Source organism: Sturnus vulgaris, chromosome 4, assembly GCF_052056855.1.
Source record: "Sturnus vulgaris isolate bStuVul1 chromosome 4, bStuVul1.hap1, whole genome shotgun sequence".
Taxonomy (NCBI): domain Eukaryota; kingdom Metazoa; phylum Chordata; class Aves; order Passeriformes; family Sturnidae; genus Sturnus; species Sturnus vulgaris.
The window spans coordinates 2,645,624-2,672,919 of record NC_142246.1 but is presented as its reverse complement, the minus strand read 5'-3'; the positions used below and the strand labels follow the sequence as shown (position 1 = coordinate 2,672,919).

The 27,296-nt window shown below is 46.5% G+C and overlaps 1 protein-coding gene across 2 annotated transcripts in view; it reads left to right on the top strand.

Moving 5' to 3' along the window:
* The window catches only part of PTPRA (protein tyrosine phosphatase receptor type A), a 117,785-nt gene that overhangs the window by 41,690 nt on the left and 48,799 nt on the right, over window positions 1-27,296 (top strand). For both annotated transcript variants that reach the window (XM_014876180.2, XM_014876178.2), the window contains exon 3: window positions 14,520-14,591. Coding sequence is in view for 1 of the 2 variants with exons in the window: in XM_014876178.2 (XP_014731664.1) it covers window positions 14,580-14,591 (12 nt within the window). In the remaining variant the exon portion in view is untranslated. The remainder of the gene's footprint in view (window positions 1-14,519; window positions 14,592-27,296) is intronic.

The following is a 27,296-nucleotide window of genomic DNA, read 5'->3' as shown; positions in this document are numbered from 1 at the left end:
AAAAGCTTTTGTGCACCCTTTAGACACAACCCGATCCCAACCTCATCTATTAAAATTTCATATTCTTAAAAAAAACTTAAATAAGCTTATTTTCTTTAAAAAAATGTTTTTAAAATCAGCTTAATCTGGGAGGGGAGAAAAAAAAAAAAACCATGCAGTAGTTGTGGCCATGCCCAGAGTCTGCCCAGCACGTGCCATGGGTTTGAATGAGCACTGGCAGTTTTGTCTCGGGGCTGGATTAAGCACAGTTGCTACTGGAAACTGCACAGCCCGGCTCAGGGAGGCTGTTCCTCTCCAAAACAGAGTCCCTGCCCATGGCAGGGGGTTGGAACTGAAGGATCTTTGAGGTCCTTTCTGAGCCAAACCCTTCTGTGATGCTGTGAAAGCACCACCGAGGTACTGGGGTGATGAGGGTGTGCCCCATCCAGCATCACTAAATGTCACTTACTGGATTCTGACCTCCAACAGCATCCAGGAGAGGCTTTTCCTTCTGGGATTTGCTTTGAGCTGCAATGTTACCTACATTTCTTTTTAAAAAAAAAAATCTCTTTTCAGGTCTCAAACCCCACAAAGTCTGGTTTTTTGCAGTTGTCAGTCCCGGAGCAGCACTGGTGGCTTGGTTTTGAGATGTAAAACAAAAGCTTTTGTGCAGCATGGCTGGTGTGTGCTGCTTTCTGCTGTCAGAAGGGAAGCTGAGCCTTGTGCTCAGCCTTTTCCTCCCCTGGCCTTCCTGCCAGCCCATTGAGCTGGCCCCTGTCAATCAGCAGTGCTTTCAGAATGTGTGGGATATAAAGCTCCAAAATCTGCCTGTGTCAGCTCAGGAGAGGTGCCTGCACTGCTGGATTTGGGGGTGTGCAGAGCTGCCCACGTGCACTCAGTTTTGCACAGTCATTTTTGGACTCAATAATCCTGCTGGGTCCATTCCAGCTCAGGGCATTCTGTGGTTCTAATCTGGGATCTCTGATCTGTAGCAGAGCTCGGGTAATTTGTTTATCCATAGCTCCTGGATCCCATCTTTTCTTTCTAGGCTCAGTCTAATAAAGCCAGATTAAAACTGCAGCCTTGCTCTGTGGACAAGGGACAGGGTGGTGTGTCATCTCCTCCAGAATCACTGGGAGCTCCATGGATGGTCTCTGCACAGGAGAGGTGGCATTTTAGTAAATTTTTAGTCCCTTTTAGTATTTAAAGGGACTTAAAGAGGGAGAGTGACTTTTTATACAGATAGTGTTAGGACAAAGTGGGGGATGGTTTTAAAATGGGAGAGGTTTAAATTAGATTTTCAATGGAAATTCTCTATTGTGAGGCCCTGGCACAGCTACCCAGAGAAGCTGTGGCTGCTCCATCCCTGGAAATGTTCAAGCCAGGCTGGATGAGGCTTGGAGCAGCCTGGGATGGTGGAAGGTGTCCCTGTCCATGGCAGGACATTGGAATGAGATGATCTTTCAATATCTCATTGAAATGAGATTGTTTTTATTCTTTATTGCCTTCCATCCCAAACCATTCCATGATCCTCTAACGCCTTTTGCTGCAGGGAGATCTCCCCTCCCCATGCTGACCTGCCCTTTGCAGGCTGAGAAAAGCACAGTCAGGTTTTATTTCACCCTGGCAGCATATTTTAAAACCAGGCTGATAGAGCAGTGGACCTGAGAAAAGATGTCGAGGCAGTGGTGATTATTGGGAGTGTTAGAGCAGCATGGGGAATGCAAGGATGCAGAAATAGTAAGAATCCTCTTGGGTTGGGTTGTTTGGGTCACAAAAACTACTTGCTTTTAGGGTCTTTTTCAGATATTTGCTCATATTTTTTGTCATTGACTGCAGTGCTTGAGTGAAACCCCTCCTGCCCTTGCCTTGGGAGGTGCTGCTGCTGTCAGTAGCTCTCAAGGCAACCAGGACCAGCCTGTCCTCCTCTCTGTTACCAGGGAAATCCTCAGCCCTGGCAGAGCAATGACCTCCAGTTTATGCTTATATACCTGGAATTCTCCCTGGAGCTGTGTTGGGCAACAGGGAGCGTGATTCCACATGTGTTTTATGTAAGGCAGAGAGGATTTTGGGTGTTGTGTTGGAGAATCAAAGCCCTGTTTGGGGGAACCTGCAGTCTGACTATCCAGTTGGACAAGCTCAACTTTCCCTGCAATTTAAATAGACTCTGCCAGAATGTTAATTGTGCCAGGCTCCAGAACTACCTTTTAACTCCTTAGGAGTGTGTAGGGTTTCCAAGCCACCCTCACTCTCCTTTTAAAATGGAAAACAACAGCTCTGGATGTCTGTGTCCATCACCCACTCATTCCCCTGGAAAGCTTTTATGGCTGCAGTGTGTCATTTGGGAAAATCCAGGACATTTCTGCACTGCTCAAGGAGGGTCCTTTCCTCCCCATCTGCTTCCCCATTGTGTGGGAGTGGGGATCTCCCTCAGAGCACAGTTTTTACCTTTATTCATCCCAGAAATTCTTCCTCTTTGAGGCTGACTATTTGATACCCATAATGTCTTGGCACTTCAGTTCTGTTTACTTGTTCTCAGTTTATGGCACTTTCCTAACTAAACTCAACCAGAATAAACAGCATCCAGAGAGAGAAATTCCAGTTTATTGTGCATATCAACAACACTGGAGAAATAGCTGTTCAGATCAGGGGCAAAAATCACTCAAAAATCATTATCTTGTTTATTAGAAGGCAAAAAAAGAGCTTCAGGTGTCAGAGATAGAGAAAGGATCATCTCCAGTTTGGTTTGTTGTGGTATTGTGGGAGCACAGGTGTGCTTAGTCCCAGCTGGAGCTGTGGCAAAACCTGTCCCCTGGAAATGCTGGGAGCTTTGCTGGTGATTTACATGGATGGAGAGTGCAACCCTGCCTGCAGATTGTTATTATTTTACCATCTGTAAAAGTTTCTGCAGCAAAACCTTCCTTGGAATAGAGAAGGTTTAGGATAGTAAGGAAAACAGGCATAAATTAGGGCAAAACCATTTGGGTTTGTTCTTGCTGCAGGGCAATAGTGGGAAAAGAAAAAGAAAATTAACCTCCTTTTTCCCAGGATACTGCCTTACCTGCAGCATGTACCTTCCCTAAGAGGTGGCAGATGGATTTCTTTGTTTTTCTTCAGGCTTGTGAAGCATGCAGGATTTTTGGAGGAGCAGCCGTGGTACCTCAAGAGTTAGATTGAGATGTCTCCTTGTAGCCTGGCATATTCCAGCTGCTGCTCCTGGTAGGGTGGACCTGTCACACTCAGGATCTTCTGATGCCATCCCAGAGCTGGGATGGTCCTTAAGGTCCCTTCCAACCCAAACCATTCTGGGATTCTGTGATCCTGAATTGTTGGGGGTCTGAGTGCTTCATTGTTTTGGGGTTTTTTTTAAGTTTAGGTAATGAATAATCTCATACAAGTACTGGTAGCTAAGGAGTGTTTGTGTGGGAAGGCAGAGTCCTGGCTTTCACTTGAGGGAAGGACCTGAGCGAATTTGAACCAAAAATATGTGGTTTTAAATTTAATTACAAAAAAAAAAAAAAAAAGCAACAAAACAAACCCAACTTTTTTAAAGTAGCATTTGGTATTTTAAACAAAGAATATAGAGCAATGGGCAGACTTCCAGAGAAACAAAAAACTTATTTTATTGTTGGAGTAGGGTCTTTACTGGTGAAACAAAACTGAAACCCCCGAAGGGAACAGAGACCTGTGGTCACCTGGAGCCTGCAGGAGATCACCGTGATGGATTAAAGGGAAGCTCCACAGCTGCACCCAACACCTGCCACCACAGCTCAGTCACAGCTTTCCCATCCACGAGGAGGTCTCATCCGTGACTTCTGGCTCCACTTTCCATCTCCAGTATGTCCAAAGGTTCCAGAATTCCCGTGGCAGGACTCCCCATGCAGAGTTGGAAGGATCCCACTGCTGGTGTGATGAATTCTTGCAGGTTTAGTCCTGCTCTCCACTGTATCCCCCCCAAAAAAGAAACCTCTGGCAGGAAAAAATCAAGTCCTGGATCTTTTGCTGGTTTTGGGAATCTGGGTGGAGTAGACCAGGAGGTGACTCCTTCAGGAATTTGCCCTTTAGCCCCTTTGTATTGTCACAACACCCTTAATGCTTCCAGACCTGATGCACGTGAGGGTTTGTGCCACAATTCTCCTGATCCTTCTGTCTGCTGAATCCTCACAGACTTCAGTGGTGTTTGTGGGGCAGGGAGATTGTCAAAACTCTGAATTTCATCCAGCCTAGAAGCTACAGCAGAGCCAACATTATTGTTTGGTGCCAAGTGCTGAGCAATCCTCAGCAGAGAGCAGCCTGGTTCTGCAGCTGGGCCATCCCTTCCCTCTTTGGAGTTACCACAGGGACACCCTGGCGTGTGTGGGGGAGTTGTGTCCAGGTTTAGGGGAATTTTAGGGATTTTAGGGAAAATTCCTTCACAGAAAAGGTTGTCCAGCCCTGGCACAGCTGCCCAGGGCCATGGTGGAGTCCCCATCCCTGGAGCAATTGAAAAGATTTGGGGATGTGGGTTGGTGGTGGCCTTGCAGGGATGGGGGAATGCTTGAATTTCAAGTTCTTAGAGGCCTTTTCCAACCTAAATAATTTTACGATTCTATAAAATTGAGTGGATTTATTCACAAACTTTACTTTGACAGTGAATTTAGAGCCTGATGGTCAGGCCTGGAGATGAAGCTCTTCCATGAACACACTGAAGTGGTGCAGTGACAGTGGCAGAAGTGAAACCCATTTTCCTTTGGTCTCTGCTGCTCTGGGTTGTTTTTTTTTTGTTTGTTTGTTTGGTTTTTTGCTCACGTTTGGCTTTGTTAAAAGCCTTACTCTGCACTACCATCATCTGCTGAGGGTTTGTTTGAGGTTCAGCTGGAGCAGGATGGGGTTGAGGTGCCACAGGGTGAGTAGGTGTGTAATGGGGTGTCCTGTTCAGCACTGATAACAGATCTGGGTTGTCTGGTTTTTTAACCAGTAAGGGTTCTGAGGAACCCAAGTGTCAGTGACAGGCAGAAAGGAGCCATTGCTTTTTGAGCTGCTGTAACTCTGATCTTGTGTCCCAAAGGAGAGAGGCACAATATCCTGGCTACTACAATGTTGTATTTATATGCACAGCTCAGAAATCCATCCGTGGGAGGAATGAAGAATATCCTGTTGCTGTCCAGTGCTATAACTTACTGGAGCTTGATCCTTGGGTTGCTTTCTGAACAGTCACTCCCTGTCCCAATCCCTGTCCCAACTCCTTCATGTACAAAAATCCCAGCCAAAACCACCACTTGACTCCTGCATCATGGATCTGCCTTAAAACCAGATCCTATTTGTCTTCAAGTGGATAAATCTCTGCCTGGGGCTTGGCAGGCTGTGGGCTGGGGTCTGGTGGAATGATGGGCAGGAAAACCCAAGTGAAACCTCTCCTGGCAGGAATGAGGATGTTTGCATCACAGTGATTGGCACTGGTGAGCAGAGCAGCACTGGGGGTTAGGGACAACCCATGTGTCCCTTGTTCAGACATGGAAATCCTTGAGTTTGACATTTGGCAAGCAAAAAGCATGATGGGATATGGGAATTACTTCCCAAAACTTTTAGGGAAGCACAAACCATAAAATCCTGGAATGGTTTGGGTTGGAAGGACTTTGAAGATCATCTCATTCCAACCCCCTGCCATGGGCAGGACACCTCCCACTAGCCCAGGTTGCTCCAAGCCCTGTCCAGCCTGGCCTGGGACACTTCCAGGGATCCAGGTGCAGCCACAGCTTCTCTGGGCAATGTGTTCCACTGCATTCATTCACTCCCAAAACGTCCAGGATACAGCAGAGCCTCTTGCAGACTCTTGGTGTGTGTCCCACCTGCTCTGTTCGTGGAGTGGGTCAGATTAAGACACCTTCCCAAAAATAAAACCAGCCCTGAGGCAGCAGCAGGGAAGTTGTCCTTGAAGCATTTTGTGAGGTTCTGCCCCATGGCCACTCATGTCCCCAGTGCCCAAAACCTGGTGTCCATTCCCCCTTGCCAGCTGCTTCCAGCAAACCCAGGCAGTGCAGAGCATGACTGGTTGTGTGAGTGGGTTTTTTCCCCCCTTCATACGTTTGTTTATGCATTAAGGAAGTCAAAAGAGGAAGAGGAATAGAAAGGTTGCAAATGTTTTGCTTAGAAATGAGACCTCAGAGACTGGGCTGCACGTTGCCCTGTGTGGGACACGTTGGGCAGCTCCAGTGTCCCCGGTGAGAGTTCAGGAAGACCGAGGTGCCCTCCCAAGGTGTGCTCAGGTAAGGTCCCAGCTTGTTGGTGTATCTGCTTACATCCCTGTGGCCCAGAGTTCCCATGGAAACAGGCTGGGAGAGCTGGGCTTGTTCAGGCCAGGGGAATGAAGGCTCAGGGGAGATCTTCCAGCACCTTCCAGTGCCTAAAGAGGCTCCAGGAGAGCTGGAGAGGGACTTTGGGCAAGGGATGGAGGGACAGGGAAGAGGGGAATGATCTTTGCACTGACAGAGAGTAGGTTTAGACTGGATATTGGGGAAAAGTACTTTACTCTGAGGGCACTGAGCCCCTTGCCCAGAGTGCCCAGAGAAGCTGTGGCTGCCCCTGAATCCCTGGAAGTGTCCAAGGCCAGGTAGGGCAGGGCTTGGAGCAACCTGGGACAGTGGAAGGTGTCCCTGCCCATGGCAGGGAGTGGAACTGGACGGTCTTTAAGGTTCCTTCCAGCCCAAACCATGAACTCCATGATTCTGTGTGCCAGTGTTTGACTTCAGATCTTCACTAATGAAAGCCTCTCACCTAGGGTTGTGCATCCACTGGCTTTTTAAAGCCAGTGGCCACCTGTGCATCCCAGGATTTCTTTTCTTCCCAGCTGTATCACTTTAATTTGTAAAGGATGCCTCTTTTCCAACAGCTTCACCCCGTCTCTTTGCACAGTCCAGTCTAAAAACCAGCGAGGTGTGAATTTTACAGGCACCAGGAGATCGTGGGGTGCTCCTGCTCCAGGATCAGGCATCAGCCCTGCAATCCATCCATGGGAGCAGCCCTAGACTATAGCTCAGAAAATGCCAGGGAATGGTTTCTCCTCTCTCACACAGAGAGGGCGAGGAAAGGGAAGCAGAGAGGTTTGCCAAGGGAAATGGTCCTGTTACACACAGAGTGTTTTCTTTGGGTGTTTGTTTCCCACCCCTCGCCCGGGATGCAGAGCTGGCTTTGGGAGGCTGAGCCCGCCGGGTTTATCTCGGGGTGTGGCGTTGCTGCAGGCTCTTATCAGGTGTGTCCTGGTGAGCAAAACCTTGCAAACAAAAGCCTTTCACCTCCATTTGTGCACAGTTCCTGCGCTTGGCCTCGGGTTGGTGTCTGCGCCGGGGTGGGATCGGTCCACAGTTAATGTGTCTGCAAGAAAACTGATGGGTTTTTGGTCTTTAATACGGATTTTTTTGGGGGGTAGGAATCCTTGGGTGGATTGGTAGAGATGAATGAGGTTAGAAACACCAGTGAGGCCATATGGAATTAGATTAGAATTATAGAATATTAGAATTATAGAGTCATGAAAGTTGGAAAAGACTTTCAAGATCAGCTCTGGAAGGAGTTGCCATGGTTTAGAAGCGTAGGAAAGCTTTTCCTCCTGAAAACTGCCGGCTTGTTCAGCTGTCAGCAGAGAGCCGGATGCTTTCCTTGCTCCCAGCTGCTCCCTTAGCTCTGACAGGCTGTTTGCTGGGATGAAAGGAGAGACATCAACAGGCAAAACTGCGAGAGCTGCCAGCATTTGTTGCTGTCACACCTGCGTGGTGGCACTGCCAGCACAGCAAACAGGCAGGTAGAGTAAATAACGCTGGGTTTTTTGTTGGTTTGTTTTTTTTTTCTTTAGTTCTTTTCTACTAGAAAGGAGATAACGACTGGATGCTGTCCCATTTCCAGCCTAGGAATTGTTTGCCAGACTTGAATTACAGGAATTGCTGTGGTGAGGCAGAGCAGCTCCATGAGCTGGGAGCTGGCAGGGGCTGGGGGAGGCTTCGCACGCCCGGGCCCCGCGTTGTGCTCCCGTCAGGAACGATTAAAGGAGCTGTTTGTGATGGAAACAAAACCAAATTGGGCTGATGCTTTAAGGGGAAATAAAACAGGGAAGAATAACTTTATTGAGCTTGTTTATTAAATCTTGCTGTGTTCCCTTCTGAGCGGCAGAAACTGTTGGAGCTGCCGGTGCAGCCAGCTCGTGTTTTGTCTTTCCCTTTTTTGAACTGATTTGGTGTGGAGAGGCTTTGGACAAAATCTTTTCATATCCTTTTGGCTTAGTTGCAATCCTAAACTGATCTGCTGGTGACAGACTATAACTAATTCTCACCAAAGAGTGCAGAGAAGAGGCTTTAAAGCTGTTGTTTTGATAAGATGGTGGGTGTTCAGAGAGGCTCGGGAATTACTGGATGTTAAGATGCTGGTGTTGGCCCATGCCAGTGTCCATATTCCATCACAGAGAGGGAAAGATGAGTTTGCTTTCACTGCTAAACTACTTAGAGAAGGTTCTGCTTAAAGATGGGGGGAAAGCCACCATCCAGCCACTCATGCTCCAGGGGAGCAGCAGAAGGAAGCTGGCTGCAGATTTTTTCCCTTTCTTTCTCTCTAATTCCTTTGGCCCTGCAGCTGAAACAGCTCAGTTCTGCTCCCTGCTCCTGCTGGTTGTGGAGCATATCCCAGTTCCCGTGTGCCTCTGCCCTTTTAGTGTTTCATCCTTCTACCTTTATTGAAAACTATTCATCTCCAACCCCTGCCATGGGCAGGGACACCTCCCACTGTCCCAGGTTGCTCCAAGCCCTGTCCAGCCTGGCCTTGGACACTTCCAGGGATCCAGGGGCAGCCTCAGCTTCTCTGGGCAACTTGTTCCAGGTTGCCCCTGGGCTGGTTTGGTGTTTCACACCCTTATTCTGTGAGCACTGATGAATTTTTGGTGCTGTACAGAGCGTATTGTGTTTGCTCTCACCTGTGGCGCAGTGAGTGTTACCAGATGGTTTGCTCAAAGTTGATTTTTTTTTTTTTAACACTTCTAGTAGTAGTAGCTTAGTGCTTGCTGCTCTTCTACTCTATGTTTTTTAGCCAGGCAAAGTGCCAGCACGTCTGTTGGAGGAAAAACTCCTGGCTGGATCCTGGAGTATAAACTGAGCTTGAATTTCCTCTGAAGGGAGAGAATTCAAGTCCCACAGGGAGGATTTTTCAAATGGTCCCATTTGGGAAACCGGTGACCAGTTTAGGAAGGAAAACTGGATGACTTTGAGAGCATCCCATAAGAAGGAGGGAGATGTGGTGCAACACCAGCCCCTGGAGCTGGAGCTGAGCATCACCAGCAGCAGCAGAGCCATTCTCTGGACAGGGATACCAACCACAGCCCTGCAGGCTGCAGGATACCTGTGGGACAGCTAAAGAAATCCAGGAGCTTTTTGGTAAAAGCCCCTGAAGGTCTCAATAAAAATCCCTTGATAGTTGCCTACTCCACGTAGACCTACCTGTGTATGGTGATTTAATGATTTAATTGAGTCTCTGCTGTGATTCTTGGGGTGTCCTTTGCAGGGCCAGGAGTTGGACTCAGTGATCCTTTTGGGTCCCCCCAGCTGTGGATATTCTACAATTCCAGAAGGAGAAGCAGCCACTGTAGTTTATTTGTTCCTCCTTTATCCTTCCTCATTCAACTGGAAAGATTGAGAGTTGTTTTGTTCTTTTAGGACAGGGATCATCAGGTTACTCTTATGATGCCTCCCTGATCCCAGCAATCATTCCTACCTCTGATGCAGTTCAGGTGGAATTGGCAGAGGTACAGTGGACTGGCTTTGGTTTTTGTGAGGGTGACTTGTTTCTTCACATAAATTTGGTAGAGCAAAGTGCAAGGGATTTGGGTCTCCTGCTCTTTATTTGGTTTTCACACACCTCAGGGGATTGTTTTTCCAGCAGCCTCTCTCTGCAGCCACCTATAACTCAACCTGTTTTGTGCATCAGGGGGAGCTTGGGATGTGATATTTGGGAACCAGAGAACAGGAACCAGCATTCCAAAGGAAACAGATCACACCAGCTCTCCTCACCCCTTCTCCTCAGTTATTCAGGCTTGGTTTGGGTCACTGTGGGGCTGTGCCTGCCCCAGGGATCCCAGAGGAGCTCCAGCCTTTTCAGAGGCAGCAGCTCCCTGGCAGCGCTGTCCCAGAGGACTGTGGCAGATTGCAAACACTCTCAGCACAATCATACCAGCCCAATTAGCATAATGATGCTGCCTAATTTATGCACAAATTGCCCTAATTTATGTGTGTCGATACATATGATTAAAGCAAGCACAGGTGGAACAGGGTTTGGTCTCACCCAGCCAATGAAGCACAAAACTGCATCCGTCCCAAAATGTGTGAAAGGTCCAAAATTCTTTCTTTCTATTACTAAAATATGGAGGTTTGTGTTGTTTTGCTCTGGCAGCATGAATGGGGTGCAGGGCAGGGCTAAACTCGTGGCAGGAGGTAAGAGAATAAAGGATTCCTGGGCTGAGATTTGCATGGATTAAAGGCAGCTTTAATTTGCCTTGATACACTTGGGTTTCAGGTGGATTAACAGGCGGTGGGATTTGGGGCTGTCTAGCCAACTAATACCTGCCTTCCTTTATTTTAATTATTTTAATAATGGATGGAGGACTCCTGGAACTGTCGGCCACCTTTGCCAACCCCTGATCTTGAGCATTTGTGTGTGTAATGTTTTATGCCATTAATATTCCAGATTAACAGAACTGCTGTCGTCATCTGAATTCCCAGAGCACTTTCTCAGCAGGGTTCTTCCAAAAAAAACCCTCTCAGAATGTAACCTTGTATTTCTCATTTTAATAAAATAAATAGGTGAATTTTTTCCATAGAATCACAAACTGGTTTGGGTTGGAAGGGACCTTAAAGATCTTCTTGTTCCAACTTAATCTGACATGGTCTCCATCACCTGTGAAATTCTGTGATTTTCCTGCACTTAGCATCATCCAAAGCTGTGTTTGCAATCTGTCAGCTTTGTGAATGAAGGAATAAATTGACCATGAAAATATTGACAGCACATTTGCTTATGCCAACTTCCTGACTCGGTCCCATAAAATCTATTGCTTTGTTGAAATGCACAAAGCTAACCATCACTCCCATCCTAAATCCAAAACTCTCTACCAGCTACTGGGAAGAAAATTAACTCTATCCCAAAAATTAACTCTCTCCAAGCCAAAACCAGGACAAGCTGGTCACAGCACGAGCCCTGCCTGAGTTTGAGAAGTTTTTTGGCAATGCTCTCAGGCACAGGGTGGGATCCTTGGGATGTTTTGCACAGGGCCAGGAGTTGGACTCAGTGATTCTGATGGGTCCCTTCCAGCTCAGGATATTCCATGATTCTAACCATCCTGGAAGAGACTTGACACTGAGTCCAGTGGTCTCTTTCATAACTGGAATCTCTTTCTGAAGCAGCTTTGTGTAGCAGCATTGTCAGAAATGCCTGCGTCAGGTCAGTGTTAGATTTCCCAGTGCTGCCAGGCTTAGAAAACTGAATTTTTGTGGTAGAGAATGGAAATCTGGTGTGTCTTCCTTACCATTGGTGTGCTCTAGCAGCAAGTTAAATTGCTTTCATCCAAACACATACAAATGGTATACAAATAATAATTATGAATTATTATTGTATTCCTGAGTGGCTTGCAGGGATGGCTTTCCACACTCAGCTGATGGCACCAGATCCTCCGGATGCAGCTTTTTGGGAGGATTATCTGGCAAGAGGATTACACTGCTGACATTGGGGCACAGTGGGGTTGGGAAAAGGCAGAGGAGTGGAAAGGATCGTGTGGGGCTGAATTTGGGACACTCTCAGCTCTGTGCCACACCTGATCCGGGGCAGCTGCGCTTCCTCTCTGCTCGGAAACTGATTTCTGAGGCCAGTGAGTAATTTCTAAGAACAGATGTGGATGTAAGACACTCCTGTGAGTGTGTACAACATGAGATGTTCCTGCTCTGCCATACTCGAGTGCCTGCACCGTGCTCTGTACCTGTCACAAGGAATGAGGGCTGTGAGTCACTGCAAGTCACACATCCCCAATTCCCCTCTGCTCCTTTTTGCAGCCATCTGAAGGCACAGCCGGCTCTACACCCCACTCAACACGTGCCATTGACATTTTTGAGCTCTCCTGTGTTCATTCTGCCTTTGCAGGTTTTGTTATCTGCCTGTGTTCACTCCTCTTTTCAGGGGATGTTGTCCTGGTTTTGCGAGGAGCTGTGAGTGTGCCCTGCGTGAGCCTCGCTCCAAGCTTTGGACAAACTCGGCTTCATTGCTGGTTCCCTTTGAATTCTCACATGGTGATAGCAGCAGGGGAGCTAGAGAACAGGAGGAGACCTTGCAGCACCTAGAGAGGCTAAAACAGAGCTGGAGAAGGACTTTGGACAAGAGCACGGAGTGATGGGATGAGGGGGAATGAGCTTAAACTGTAGGAGAGTAGATTTAGATGGGATATTAGGAAGAAATTCTTGGCTGTGAGGATGATGAGGTCCTGGCACAGGTTACCCAGAGAGTTTGTGGACTTCCCATCCCTGGAAATGTCCCAGGCCAGGTTGGACAGGTTTGGAGCAACCTCAGGTAGTGGAAGGTGTCTCTGCCCATGGCAGCAACGCTGGACTCGATCATCTCCTGAGGTCCCTTCCAACCCAAACCATTCCATATTTCTGTTCTTCTCTTGCACTTAGCACCATCCAAAGCTGTGCTTGGAATCTGCCTTGTGAATGAAGGAATAAATTGACAATGAAAATATTGACAGCTCATTTGCTTCTGCCAACTTCCTGACTCGGTCCCATAAAATGTACTGCTTTGTTGAAATGCACAAAGCTAACCAAAGGATGGCAGGGGCTCACCCCTGCTGCACAGGGAGGAGAGGACAGGCTGAAAGCTGAGCTGAATTCTTGTAGCCCTCAGACCCCTCTGCCCCAGGACAGCAGCATTCCTGGGAGGTGTTGGATCATAAAGAAGAAAATTCAAGGGGTGTGTGGGAATACCAGCGAGTCTGGCACATCTGGGGTCACTCATGTAGAGCCAGAGACAAGAGAAAGCAGATGCCTCAGCTGTTCTCCAGTTCCCTTAAAAAAGAAGTATCAGGAAAATAACCCAGCTCTCCTTCCTGGCAGATCCAATGTCTTTTAATCTGCTCTGTCTCACAGCTTCTCTCACAATGGAACTTGCTGGTGGTCTGCTTGGGTTAAGCAGCAATTCTGGCAGGCTCCAGAGCAGACATGATCTCCAGGTCTCGTTGTTTGAAGCTCCTGGTTCTATCACACTCGACTAAATCAGATTTTTTCTTCTCTGTGGAGGTAGAAAATCAGCCCATCTGATTGCAGTGCTGAGACTTGTCTGATTGAACAAGTGCTTGAGTCAACACTTGAGCAGGATGAAAAACAATGAGGAGATCACCCAGGGATTATGTCTGAGCTCCACAGCTCCTGGCACCGACAGAGCAGATGGCTGGGTCGCATCCTGCCCAAGGCTGGGCAGGAAAGATGTCGATAGGAGAAAAAAAAAAATATTAATTTGGTTTAAATGTATTCAACCCGAAATCTAGAAGTGCCTCGGGTCTCTTAATTCTGTACTTCATAGCAGGAGCCCCTGAAGATGGGATTAGTTTGGGGTTGGCTCTGCAGACTCCTGCAAGGAGCCCTGCTGCTGCCTCAAAGCTGGTGTGGGTAAAAAATATTTTGGGATGGGGAACTGAGATACAGGGAGTGGAGATAACTTGGCTGGTCGTGTAAAACTGGGGAGCAGCCAGGAACAGTGAGGACATGGCAAGTGAACCTTGAGCCTCTGTGGTGTGGCTGTGCTGATGGAGCCAGGAATCCAAACCTGAGCAGGGAGATGGTTTGTGCAAGAGTGTGAGAACATCACAGACATCCCTGCAGGTCTCCAGCCTGTGCCTTGTAGGATCACACTTGATCCTACAGCCAGAGTCTGTATCCACAGAGGTTTGGGCTTGGGGAGTTGGCTGGTGGCTGTCCCATGGGTATGTGGCCACCAGAAATCCTGGTGACCTGCACGTGCCTTTCTGTCCCCTTCCCTCGGGCTGGGAGTAAATGAACACACAGAGCTGCTTTTCCCAAAGCCCAAACTACTTCTGTCTGGGGAAATACACCCTCACAGGAGCCCAGAGTGTTTGTGGTACCCTCACTGTAATAGAAATTATCTATTTCCTCTAGCTCTGGACCCTCCTAAATTTCATTTGTTTTTACCCAAACAACAGTGCATGTATCAGGCCAAGCTGGGAATATCAGAGTCCCTTCATCTGTATCTGCTGCTGCTACTGCCCTGTAACTCCCTCCTGAAACCTCTTCCCAAAGGCACTTTTAACCCTGGAAACTCACAGTTTTGCTTTCTGTATTTAAAAGTTATTTTCGTTTTTTTCAAGTGTGTCTGTAGCTTGAGCAATACTGAAAAACTACATTTTGCATCTGGAAAAATGAACTGGAATTGCCTTGCTGGCAGCAGTAAAAATGTTGTTTCCCTAAAATGTTGCTGTATTTTAACTCTTTGGTTCTAAAAGCTTTTTTTTATTTGTTTGTTTGGTTTTTTTCCAGGGGGCAGCACTGGAAGAACCTTTATGGGCTCCTAATGACGTGCAGGTGGATGATTGACCGATGATAATTAAGGTAGGAAGAGGTGCTGTTAATTTTGGCATCTTCTCATTTGTCCTGTCCTTGAAATAAAATCGTCCTGGCCAGTAGCCTGACAGTCATTGCTCTATTTTGGGGTTCAGTACACAATGATGGCACTATGGCCAAGCAGTAACTTGGGCTAAAGTGTCCCTTTAAACACAGAGGGAAGGGAAATCTTATTTAAGAACTACCTGGGAATGTAACTAAGTGGAAAAAATCTGACTTCCTCCCCCAAAGGATAATAAGGTCTCTGTTGGTACAGAGTTGGAAGGGACATGACTCTTATTTGAGAGCACTCAGCACAGGGATTTTTTTGTTCTGCTGAAACCCAGTGGTTGGGTTGGAATTCAGGTTCTAACTTGCCTTCTCAAAAAAAAAAAAAAAAAAAAAAAAAAACCTCAAACTAAAAATATATTTTATTCTTTAATTTTCATCTCCTTGAGCTTCTATGGAAAGCTGATATATCTCCAAATGTGGCAAGAGAGTGCTCAGTTCTTGATTGATGAAACAGAGGAAAATCCCAGATTTAAAAGCGGTGAACTGTTGTACAAACTTGGACAAGAAAATACAAATGTGAGCAGAGTTCAATGGATTTATAAGTAGTTTTTCTGCTGCTTTAATACCTGGATTCTTGCCTTGCTGGGTTGTTTTTGCCATGGTTTTGCCATGTTTTTGCTTGGAGGCTTCATCAGGAGGGTGAGATGGTCACTGCTGGTGTCTGCTCCTCTTCTGAAGCAAAGAGAGTGTTCACCCCTTCAGGAGTCACCACAGAGACTCCCAAATATTTACTGTGACAGAGGCTTTGCTTCCTCTCACAGTTTGGGTTTTCACTTCTGATTAACGGGTTCAGTTCATGGCTGCTTGGTTTTTGGTGGCAGCAGCAGCAGCAGAGAGTTGTTGGAAGGAGAGGGGGAAATTCAAGCTGCAACAAGAGCAAATTCTTTGAACGGGGGTTTACCATTCTCCAGTGTATTCGTGCTTTTTGTTTGGCTTGTGATAAGATGCACTGCTGTGGAATTTGCTTGGAGCAGGGATTTGCATGAATTATTGTTTCTTGCAACGTGCACATCTGTGCAAACCCTCTCCCCGTGCTCCACTGTACCCGAGCACCCCTTTGGAGAAGGATTTGTGTGCAGTGGTCAGCAAAAGCCAAGTGCTTGGGGGAAGGAAGGCTGCAGTGATAAAAAACAAAGTGCTGAAATAAGGGGAAAACTCCTTCAGGGCTGTGCAACAGCGTGGGGGATTTGTGTGTTTATTCTGCACGCTGACTTCTCATCCCAGCACGATTCTGTAAAAGCAACATCCATCCTCCTGTTAGGGAAAACTCAGGGAGTTGTGTTTGGCTTCTTGCAGGGTTCACTTTTATATTTAGGAAGTGTAATGGCATCAGTCACAGCTGCTGATTGGTACAGTGTGGCCCAAAATTATGTGCAGTCGTTGGGGATGGTCTCTTGATTCTGCACTTGGAGCTTTTCATTTGAAGGGTTTCCCCCTTCTCCTAGAGAGATCTTTCTGTAAATCACTAATTAAGCAAATGAGCTGCAGTGACATCAGTCTGTCTCCAAAAAGAGCTGGTGTTTTGGAGAAACCTTGAAGCTGCAGACTGAAATTATCCAATATTTAAAATTATGGTGTTTCATAGGAATAGAAAGAATGAGGAAAGAATTACTGGAATTTTGGGTTCAGGTTTCACATACAAAATCAAGTTTTTTGTTTAATTCTAAATTTTACATTCATGCTAAATCTGGTGTCCTGACTAAATTTGACTAAATCTGATGGCATTAAAAAATTGGCTTGTAATTATCTTTCATCCTTTTTGTAGAGAGTAGAAAAGGTCGAGGCAAATATATTGGGATGCTCATCTGCTATACTTCGTGAAATGTATTTATTATCTGAAAAATTGGTTTTGATGGAGAAAACTGGGGGAACTTCTGCTCCCAGAGCATCAGGGGCAGGTGTGAGCTGTGGGATAGGTGGAGCATCAATGGTCCCTCCATTTGTGAGGTCCTGGGTGGGGAATAGCATCAGTGAGTGTTGAAAGCAATCAGAGCAAGGTGCTCAGTGTGTGATGGAGCCGTGGCATTGTGTGGAGCTGTATTTGAGTGTACAGAGCACTGCAGAGCTGCTCAGAAGGACAGAAACCATCGGGGTGTGGAGGGGACAGTCCCGTGACACCTCTGCGGTGCCGAGTGCTGCGCTTTTGAGAGGGGGAGCACTAAAACCACAGATCCTGTTTCAGCAAAGCCCGTCCAAAGCCATCCACAACCTCTGCACCATCCATATGTTCCTCCAGCTGTGTTGCCAGCAGTTTTTGGGAGGTGGGAGCCATGCTGACGTGCCCTGTGGATTTGCAGAGCTCGACACGTGTGGTTTCCTGCCCCGGTTCCAGCAGCGCCCGTCACCGAGCTGTTGTTTTCAGTGCTACCCACAATAACTGAAATGTCTTTCCTGCGAGATAAGTCAGTAATTGTGGTTGGCTCCTTCCTCTGGTGTTTGTTCAAGCAGTAACTTGAAACTTCATTTATCACCGAGGTGCTGCTGCTCCCCTCCAGGGGTTCCCTCCAGCACTGGCTGTCCATGGTCCCACAGCCTCTCCCTCAAGGATGGCTCCTCCAAAAAGTGCCACAACTTCATCTCCTCCCCAGGCACGTGCATTTGTGACCAAACTTCATGAGATGAGACAGGAGGTGATGGGTCAGGAGTCATCCCAGCTCTGCACTGCTTCATCCTGGTGGATTCTGCTTTGATTGGCCAAGTGGTTTTTTCCCCACTCAGATTTGCAGTTTTGGTCAAAGCCACCACCACCTGCAGTGCTTCTGAGCTCTTTAAAGATTTCTCTCACATTTTGGGACTTGCTGATGTGCAGGCTGATCCTTGAAGTGCGTTTTGGAAACACAGAGTTTGCCTAGAGACCAGAAATCACAAGTGAGTGATGCTCCTAAATCCCACTGGCACTTCTCCCCACCTCTTTCCTGTGAAGCTTCAGATTTCTACAAGAAATTTGATACGGCTGAGATGAGCTGACCTGGCCTGCTGCACCCTAAAAAATACCCTGGAATTTGCAGGGACTGCTGCACAGACTGCAAACCATCATTCCCAGCACACACCTCCAGCACTAGGAGCTTGGAGCTGAGCATGGAATGGGGACAGGAAAGAGAAAACTCCTTGCAGAAACCACAGCAGGCAGCGTGTCAGGACCTGCAGCCCCTACCTGGAGCTGCTGGGTATAAATAAACACATCCACCCTCCACCTTATTTCTGACAACTGCCTCCCTGAGGAGTAATTTATTTTTTTTTTCCCCAGTAGCTTGTTCTGCAAGCAGGTTTCCTCTTGCAGGTGATTAGGAAAACCTCATTTTTATGTTAATTAGGCATAACTATCAGTGCACAGACATCAACTGCTCTCACATCCTTCTGAGACGTGCAATTTTTATTGAAATTCAGTCCTGAAAAACCGATAGCAGCAACTGATGTACTTGTTGCCTAAACAGATGGGAAACTGCACCAAAAGGGTGGTTGCCTCAAAAATACGTTGCCAGGGTGCAGCAACCACAGGTTCAGCTTTCAGGAGAGGTTGCAGCTGCAGTCAGTTTAGGTTTGTAGTGGTGTTTGTTTGCTAAGTTTAAGGGCTTCCTCAGCAGCTTGTCTCCACTGAGATCAAGCCATGCTAAATCAGTTAATTGCAGCTAAGCACAGCTACTGCCTACACTGGTGGGCCTGCATCTAAAGGAGCAAATTTTTTCGTGTTCATGTCTCCAAACACATCCCTGCTTTGATTATATTTGGTCCAGTGGGAGGGTTGAGTTGATCCACATTTTCAATAAAACAGATCCTTCATTTTGGGCAGATTGGCTGCCCCCCATCCCTTGAAGTGCTCAAGGTTGGATGGGGTTTGGAGCAACCTGGTTTAGTGGAAAGTGTCTCTGCCCATGGCAGCAGCTTGGAACTAAATTGTCTTTAAGATCTCTTCTAACAGAAAAGAAGAGGGAATTCCATCAGTTGTGCTTTAGGTTTGTTGGTAAAACACAAGTGCAGCTGCTTTGGTGACATTTTTTCACAGTTCCAAGCACAGAGGACACTGGAGGTGGAAGGACCAGAGGAGAACATCTGGTCCCAGCTGATCCAAACCAAAATCCACAAAATTTTGGTACAATTGGAATTGCACTGTCTTGCCCTAAGACCACGTGCTGTAAAGCACATCCAGGTTTCAGGAACACGTTTGCCCAGCCAGACACAGGTCAGCAATGGGATTAGCCAGGTCAGTGCCTGCTAACACCATTAACTTCTCCTATCTCCTTGTCCAGAACTCAGTTCTCGTGATGTTATTTAAGGATTTTGTAATCCAAATCCTTAAGGTTTCTTGCTGAAAGCTAAAACAAATATATCCATCTTATCAGGCCTTTCCAAGAGCAAAGCCTGGAAATCCCCTGTCAGGCTGGCACCGTCACCGGTGTTTTCCTCTCTCTGCACCAGCCACTTTTCCTTTAATATTCCTGTACAAATCTTCCCTGGATTATGCAACGATTAAGAAGAAAGAATGGAAAATTACACGGGAATTTGGCAAGGCACACGTGGAGCCCTCGCAGCCCCACTTGGTGGTTGGATGGATTTGTGATGTATTAAACGTGTGGACGATCTCCCTGTGGTTCAGAACCGCCCGTGCTTGGTCAGGGACCTGTTCCCTTTTCCCACAGAGTCATTCTGAGGGCAGGCAGATATTTGGGTTGGGGATTTTTTGTATGTAGATGTCCACAGGGAGATAAGGGAAGCTGGAAAAATTAATCATTTTGTGCATTTCCAAAGGCTGTGATCCTTTACCTGTGGTGGGTACATTTTATGGGAAGTGATACCTGGCAGCAGGTAAACGGCTGCAGGTGGGGAGAAGCCAGACAAGCTTTTGATGCGTAAATCCTCCAGTTGTGACACAAAATGTGATATTTGTCTTAACAAACTCCACCAGTTGCTCTGAGCTTTGTTGAAATATAACAACACTTGGAGTGAGAGAGGGTGCAGTTGGTACCTGTGGAGCCAAGGGATGAGCTCGCTGGGGAAGGAGGTAAATTATTGCTTGGGGAATGTGGAAGGGTGATCTGGAGGGGCAGGACAGCTTTAGAGAGAAAATAGACTTCAGTTGGCCATTGCTCAGGGAATTTTAATTCCCAAACTTGATTTTTAATGCATTTTATAGGTGCCCATCCATATGCAAGACATTTTCCCTTCCTCTCCTGTCCTCTCTTGCCCAGGTGCTTCTGCCCAGTGTGCAAGTTGTAGTGCAGGAAGTGGGTGGTGTACCAGGTGAAATGTACAATATTCAGGGAAGAAAATATTGTATTACATAGTTTTGCTGCTGCAGAGAGCATCTGTGGGATGGGGGCTGTGTCTGAGCTGCTTGGCCAGGTCCTGCTTCCATTTGATGTGGTTTGTGTGCCTTGGTGAGCAATTCTGTCTTTGCAGAGCTGGAGGGAGGGGAGAAACTCTTTAAAGTGAAATACTTCAAATATAGATGGGGTTTATACTACAATAAAGCTGTGTTTTACCTCCTCATGGCTCTTTTTCCCCCATGGAAGGTGCCCAGCTTGGCTGCACCTTGCTCAGCAGCAGTGTTGGCAACCACAGGTCTTACCTTGGGCTGAGCTTTGAGGAAGCACAAGGTCAAACTGCTGTTGCTGCAGAGGAAGTTTGTAGGTTCAAAATTGAAGTAGACCTGGTCCTTAATTTAAAAAAAACAAAAAAAAACAAAAAAAAAACAAAAAAAAACCAAAAAGCAAACAAAAAGTATTAGTATGAGCTGCTTCCAGTCTTGTACAAGGGGGTGGAGAAGTGGTAGTATCACAGAACCATAAAATGTTCTGGATTGCAAGAGACCTTAAAGACCATCTAACCCAACCCCCTGCCACGTGCAGGGACACCTTCCACTAGACCAGCTTGCTAAATCAACAAGATCATGTGAACAAGGCCATGGTTTTGCATAAAACTTTGTATTTGGGACAAGCTAGTTTCAAGGATGAGATGTTGCTGTTTCTCTCCCAAAGTGAGTGGATGTTGTGGCATCTGAACTGACAGCTGAGCTTCTGAGGCACAGGTGGGACTGGGCAGGGAGGTCTCTGCACCTGCAGCCCATTTGGGTTTAGTTATTTAAGGTTCCTCCTTGCAGAGAAAACTCGTGGGGAGGTGAAAGTTCTGCAGAAGGGGGGAAAATGGTGCAAGGGTTTAGGCAGCAGAAAGGTGGTGGAGTAATGTGGGAGCTGAGTTGGGTTTTTTTGGAGAGAAGTTGGTCAGGATTCACGTTGTGTTGGTGTTTTAATCCATGTAGGAAGACTGAGGTGTGTGGAAGTGATGGGAGTTCAGCAGGCACTTGTTGGGATGTTTGGGATGTTCAGTGTTTCCCTGCCTTCATCCCAAGGATGAACTCAAGATTACAGGTGCTGGTGACCAAGAACAGTGTGAAGGGGCAAGAGTTAAATCTGAGCAAAAATGAAATTATTTGGAAGGGCTGGAGCTCTGCCCTTCAATGCTTCCCCAAACTGGAATATGCAGGGAGCCCCAGGAGAGGCTGAAACACCTGAGGATCCCCACGAAGGGTGGTTCTGGCTGGATTTTTTTTTCTTCCCAGCCTATCTTGGAATGAACACTCAGTGGAGAGGCCAAGGATTCTGCTTGCACACTGCCAGAGCAGGTGTCCCTTACAGACATCATTTACTGCCAAAAAAACCAACGTGAAACTCCAGCTGCAGTGGGATCAGGTGCCTCCAGCTGCCCCAGGTCACCACATCTTCAAAAGCTGCTGGGGAAGGAAAGCAAAGCAGAGCCCTGGTCCTGCAGTGCCCTGGGGGGGCAAGAAGACCTCAACACCCACATTGTGGTGCTGCTCCATCTCCTCCCAGGGGCTCAGTTTGGCTGTCCTGGAGCTCAGACACACCTTGGGCAGGATGGAGATTTGTTTGCTCAAATGATAGAGCACAGGAAATGAATTTTCTGCTCCTCAGCTGCCATGAGCAGCATTGAAACACCCCTAAATATTTCACTGGGGTGCTCACAGGTGTCCACAGCATGAAAACCAATTGGGAAGCCCAGTATGGCACTGGTTTTGAGCCAGCTGATCAGTGTAAAGTCAGCTTTGCTGGAGGATGCTTCCCAGCTGCTGTTCTGCTTCAGAGGTGAATCTGTTAAAAGTCCTTTTCCCAAGCAGCCAGAGGCTTGATCAAAACCTATTTAATATCTATTTCTCTATTTTTATGTGCTTTGAATCCTGAAATGAACCATTTTGGAAGATGTTTTAGTGAGATGTTGGCTGGCAACCCAGCTCTGCATTAACTGCTTTAAAACATCCACTCCTACTTCAATTTTATTTGCCCTTAAATAAAAAAAAAAAAAAGATAATATCTGCTAGACACTGGTTTGTTCATCCCTCAGGCAGGTGTTCAGGAGTTTTCATTGTTTTTAAAGTGGCTGTTTCTGGGCTTTTGGAAGGGCTGTCAGCTTGCTGAAGTCCATGATGGATCTGTAAGAGGTGCTTAATTGGAAATGCTGGTTAAGTGCTGGGATGCAGACGACCAGCAGGATGCTCAGCCTCACATTTGGTCCCCACTCTGTGCTCTGGGCATCCCTGCTTTGTAATCTCATGGGGGCAGCCCTGGGGTTTGAACCTTAGCAGGGGAAGAAATCCTTTCTCAATGCTTCATGTCTTGCTTGTAATGAAATGACTTTATTTCCTTATGCAGCAATCATCATTTTAATAAATTTTCCCTGTCACAAAAGGAAAGAAATGTCATGAACTGATTTGCTCCTTCTCTTTACCGTGAGGCAGATTTATCCTTTTCAAAGGAAAATAACCTTTTAAAACATTTGCTCTTCCTTTCAGCTTGAATGATTTCATCCATACTCTGATTTTTATTAACAAAGGCTCACAGCAAGATGACTTGCAGCCCTTTCAGCTGTTGATTTATCCTAGTCTTTATTCTTGGGAGCAAAAATATGGAAAAATTCTCTGTTACACAATTTTTAACATATATTTTCAGAGTTTCATACCACAGGGCGTTGTGGATTTTTTTTTTTCCCAGTGATGCTTTAACATCTGAATTTGGTACAGTTCACTGCTTTTGAAGCATTTGGTGACTTTTGCTTTGTGCTTGATCAAGTTTTGATGTGAATTGTCCCAACTTCTGTTTCTGGGGAGGAGCAAAGTTATTTTTTTTCTCACCAGCCTACATGGCATTTAATCCATCTGGAGCACATAGCTGCTGTAATACAGAAACCACACTTTTTTTTTCTTTTTTTTTTCCTTTTTTTTTTTTTTTTTCACAAATTCTTCCCTGTGTGATTTCAGTAGTTAAAGCTGGTTCAGTCTCCTGCCCCAGGACTGCCGTGCTGGAAGCTGAAATCTGTTTATGTTTAAAGATGCTGCTTCTATTTTGGTAGGAAAATGCATCATTGAGAAGCCTTTCTTCCCACTAGCTACACACTCAGCCTGCAATAAGGTTTCCAGGGGCACATCCTAATTAAATAACCCACCAAAAAAACACCCCTGATAGTGGGATCAAGCTGGATTCTTCCCAAAAGGAATAAGTCAAAGTCTTGTGTAGCAGAGGTTGGGCACAGTCGAGGTTGGTGACTGATGAGATGGTGTTAGCAGAAAGTTGTTGGCTGAACAAAGTCTGATGTGTTCCAGGAGAGGAATTTTTATATGGGATGCTGTATCTCACCAGCAAAAACCAGCAGGGATATGGGATACAGCAGCCCTGAATGTTTTGGGAATGTTGATGAATGAAAGGCTGGACATGCTCTGGATGTTCCCTGGGCTGATCCCTCATCGTGGGCAGCAGGGAAGGGGGGATTCAGTGCCTGAAGAGGCTTCAGGAGAGCTGGAGGGGGACTTGGGGCAAAGGATGGGGTGACAGGACAAGGAGAAATGGCTTTCCACTGCCAGAGGGCAGGGTTAGGTGGGATTTTAGGATAAAAAAACCCTGTGAGGGTAAGGAGGCCCTGGCACAGGGTGCCCAGAGAAGCTGTGGCTGCCCCTGGATCCCTGGAAATGTCCAAGGCCAGGCTGGACAGGGCTTGGAGCACCCTGGGACAGTGGGAGGTGTCCCTGCCCATGGCAGGGGGTGGAACTGGGTGATCTTTAATATCCCTTCCAACCCAAACCATTCTGTGATTCTGGGATGATGTTTTCATTCAGTTCTAGCTAGGCTGGGATGCAGTGAGGGTCATTAACAGGGGCAGGGTGGTTAATTAACCCACAGGACACAGCAGGGGTGTGTGGACACGGCCATTCCTGGAAGCACGGGATGCACTCAGGAGCAGCAAGGGTTGTGATCTCGAACCAGACTTCAGATTGACAATGTGGTGAAGGATGAAGGAATTTCTCCCCTAAAAATCGATGCAGTTGCATAGAGGATGTGTTCAGGGACTGAAGAAACTCCCCTACAGTTTCCTCTCCATCCCTGCCACTGCCTTCCTCACGGGGATGAAGCTGAATGAAGTGGGAAGGACACACAGCACTGGAGAAGGGGTTGGGTGTCCCTTTCTGGGAGCCACCACCCCCACGAGCTGATGATCCTGCTGATCCTATCTCACATCACACCCTCCATCCTTACCAGTATTCCTAGAGGGATTTACAGAGCTTCTGAAATGATTGAAGTGCTCACAAGTATTTGAATATCCCAGTAAGTATTTATCTGCAATTAAGGTCTTGGAAAAACATTGTGAAACAGGAGCCATCGTGCAAGTCCTGCTTCCCTTTGTGTCAAACTGGCAAATGCTGCCTTTGATCCACTCTTATCCCCATGGATTGGAGCCATCTCCTTTCTTCTTTGCATGAAGGACCCACAGCAGCATCTGGGACTGTGCACGGGGCCCCAGCAAGCAGCAGCCAGGCTCATCTCTCCAATTTTCAGCCTCACCAACGCCTTTTGTGAGATGGTACCAGCTTTGATACTTCAAAGAAAGGTGTCAGAAATGCAAAAATGAGCAATTAAGGATTAATCTGCTTGTGGGGATGGGTATCTGCCTCCCCCTCCTGATTGCAGTGTAAATTAGTGGTTGACTCGAGCCCGGTAGTGGAGCTATTTATACCTCGAAGGTTTGAATTATAGCTGGATAGATTATATCATCCCTTTGTTTAATCCTTTTTCCTTTCTTCTGTCGGGCTTTTGACCTCAGTGATTTTCAAAGCAGTCAGATTCGCTTCCTACGGTTTTCTTGTGATGGTATTTGTATCCAGGAAAGGGGAGGAGAATTTAGGTGGCTTTTTCTGTACTGTTTTATTTTCTCTTGCTCTCCCTTACTCATTTCCTCATTCAACAGCCCAGTCCTTTTATTTTTTTCTTTTTAACCTTTACAGGCATTTTCATTTCACAACTGTCATTGCCTTTCTAAGGCTTTTTATTTTCTAGGGCTTCAAAACAGCAGAGGTAAGGGACAGCCTGAGTGAATATTCCACTTCATAGGCTTGAACTCTTCCCAAAAAAAGCTCTGGAGTGAACATCTCCTGCCATGCACCTGCCTGCTGGTCAGACCTACAGCTCTCCTTCATTCCCCCCCACCCAAGGATCCAGCAGTGGGAGGGAGGGTGTTGTTGCTCTTGGATTTATTGGCTGTGATTTTGCAAATAAATGCTTTATAATCACTTCCTTGCTGCTCCTTGCAGCCAAGAAAGGGAGACTTGCAGCCAGGGAAGGGCAGGCAGCCTCCCTGTGTTCCAGCCTTCCCTTTGGATATGCACTTCCTATTTCCAAAACTGCTTTCTTTTAGACCTCTAAAAAGTGATAGAGAGTTGAGAATCTGTATTTATTCATGCAGCTCTCTAAGGGTTGTGTTTTAAACAAAAACACCCCAAGGTTGGCCCCGGGTCAGAGGCTGCAGTGGTTCCTGGCTCTTTGCTCTGTTGTTGAAGTTTGGATTTTCCCGAACTTCCCATCCAGGAGAAGCTGTCAGAAAAATAAAGGGCAAAGGAGATGTGGAAGTTGACTGAATATTTTTAAATATCAGAACATTCTGTACAAGGGTGAGAATTGAACTTTGCTGCTGAAGCAAGCAGAGAGTTCCTCTGCAGTGTGAGCTTCCTTCACATCTTCCTCGATGGGTTTTCCTACCTGGGGCAGCCCTCCCACCTAAAAAATTCCCATTGGCCTTCAGATCCTTGTGTGGCAAGGATTTACACAATGTTTTTGAACAAGAGGGAATGAAGATCTCCAGCTAAACTCCTGACAGGAGTGGAAACCTTTAAAAAGTAATGCTGAGCTGGGCACCTATGGGATGGGAACAGCATTTAATGTCCTGTAATTCCCCATCCCTGTATTTCCCCATCCCTGGAAGTGTTCAAGGCCAGGTTGGATGGGGCTTGGAGTAACCTGGGACCTTGAAGTAGCAGCAGGCTCTTGGATCCAGTGGGTCATCATTTGCTGAAGTGATGATCAAGCCCAAAATAAACCATTTTTTGTGATGAATTAGAATAGCTTTCACCACCAGACATGAAAATCCTTTGGGGAAATAGGGTGGTGGTTGGAGTAGAGTTTTCCCATCTAGTGCCTTTTCAAGGACATTTTCAGTGGAAGCCATTGCATTTTTGACACCTTTTATCAATATGTACTTAACCTCCAGCCTGGTGGATATTTGGGGCTTTGTTGCAGCCCTTCCAGTTTTTGTGAACAAGCATTATTTCTTTGGAGCAGCATTTGAGCCCTTTTTTCTCCAAGCTGCTGCCCACAATTTGGCCACATCTCAGCCTTTCTCTGTGGTATTTCTGGGAAGTGGAAGCTGTTTCCTGGTGCAGAAAACCCAATTGTTGGATAACCTCAGATCCTGCACCTGGAATGGAGTTGGGAATATTCATCAGGCATATCATGACCAGTACCATAACCTTCATTTCCAGACACTTGGGGAGTGTTGGAAGCAATTAAGGCCAATCAGATGGGATGGGTCCCTCTCCTCTCTCCCCTTATCCCACCCTTTCTTACTCTTTTCTCTGCCTTCTTTCCCAAGAAGGGGAAAGAAAAGCAGAGTAACTTGTATGGATAGAGGGGAGGTGTAATTATGAGCAGTGGGACCAATTTAAAAAGGAAGATTTCAGAGAGACACAGACTTCCTTTGACATGTTGAGGGGTTTTGGTAGAGGATAAAAGGAAAATAAACTAATTTATTCCTAAATTGTAATTCCTTTTTGGTATTAATCTGTTTCATTAGTGTAGTTCACAAATGCACACAGGCAGGGGAGAGAGGGGGAGAACAAATTAAAATGAAGATATTTTCAAAAAGAAAGTCTTGCTAGGAAAGGCTTCCTGCAGGGAGAAATCATATCCCAGGAGAAGTGCTTTGGATTTTTGTAAGTGAGACTGGATAGAGCAATTTGGGAAATTTCTTGTAGGGAGCAGTTTTTGTGGGTAGGACCAGATGAGCTGATCAATCCCTTCCCTGGCCAGTCCATGTGGTTTTCATTTCCTCCTGCTGAGAGGTGGGAAGGGCACTGGACTGGGGAGTGTGGTGGATCCATCACTGCTTACAGGGTTGCTGTGATTCTGCTACTCTGAAATATATTCAATTAAAATACATATTTTTGTATTTTTAAATTTAAATATATTAAAATATGTTTTAAATATAAATGTATTTTTATTTTCTGTGACTCTTTCTAGGCTCAGGAGGGTGTAACCATCTTTGCAGGGAGTGCTTTTCACCTTTCCTGGAGCTGCAGCTGAGGCATCT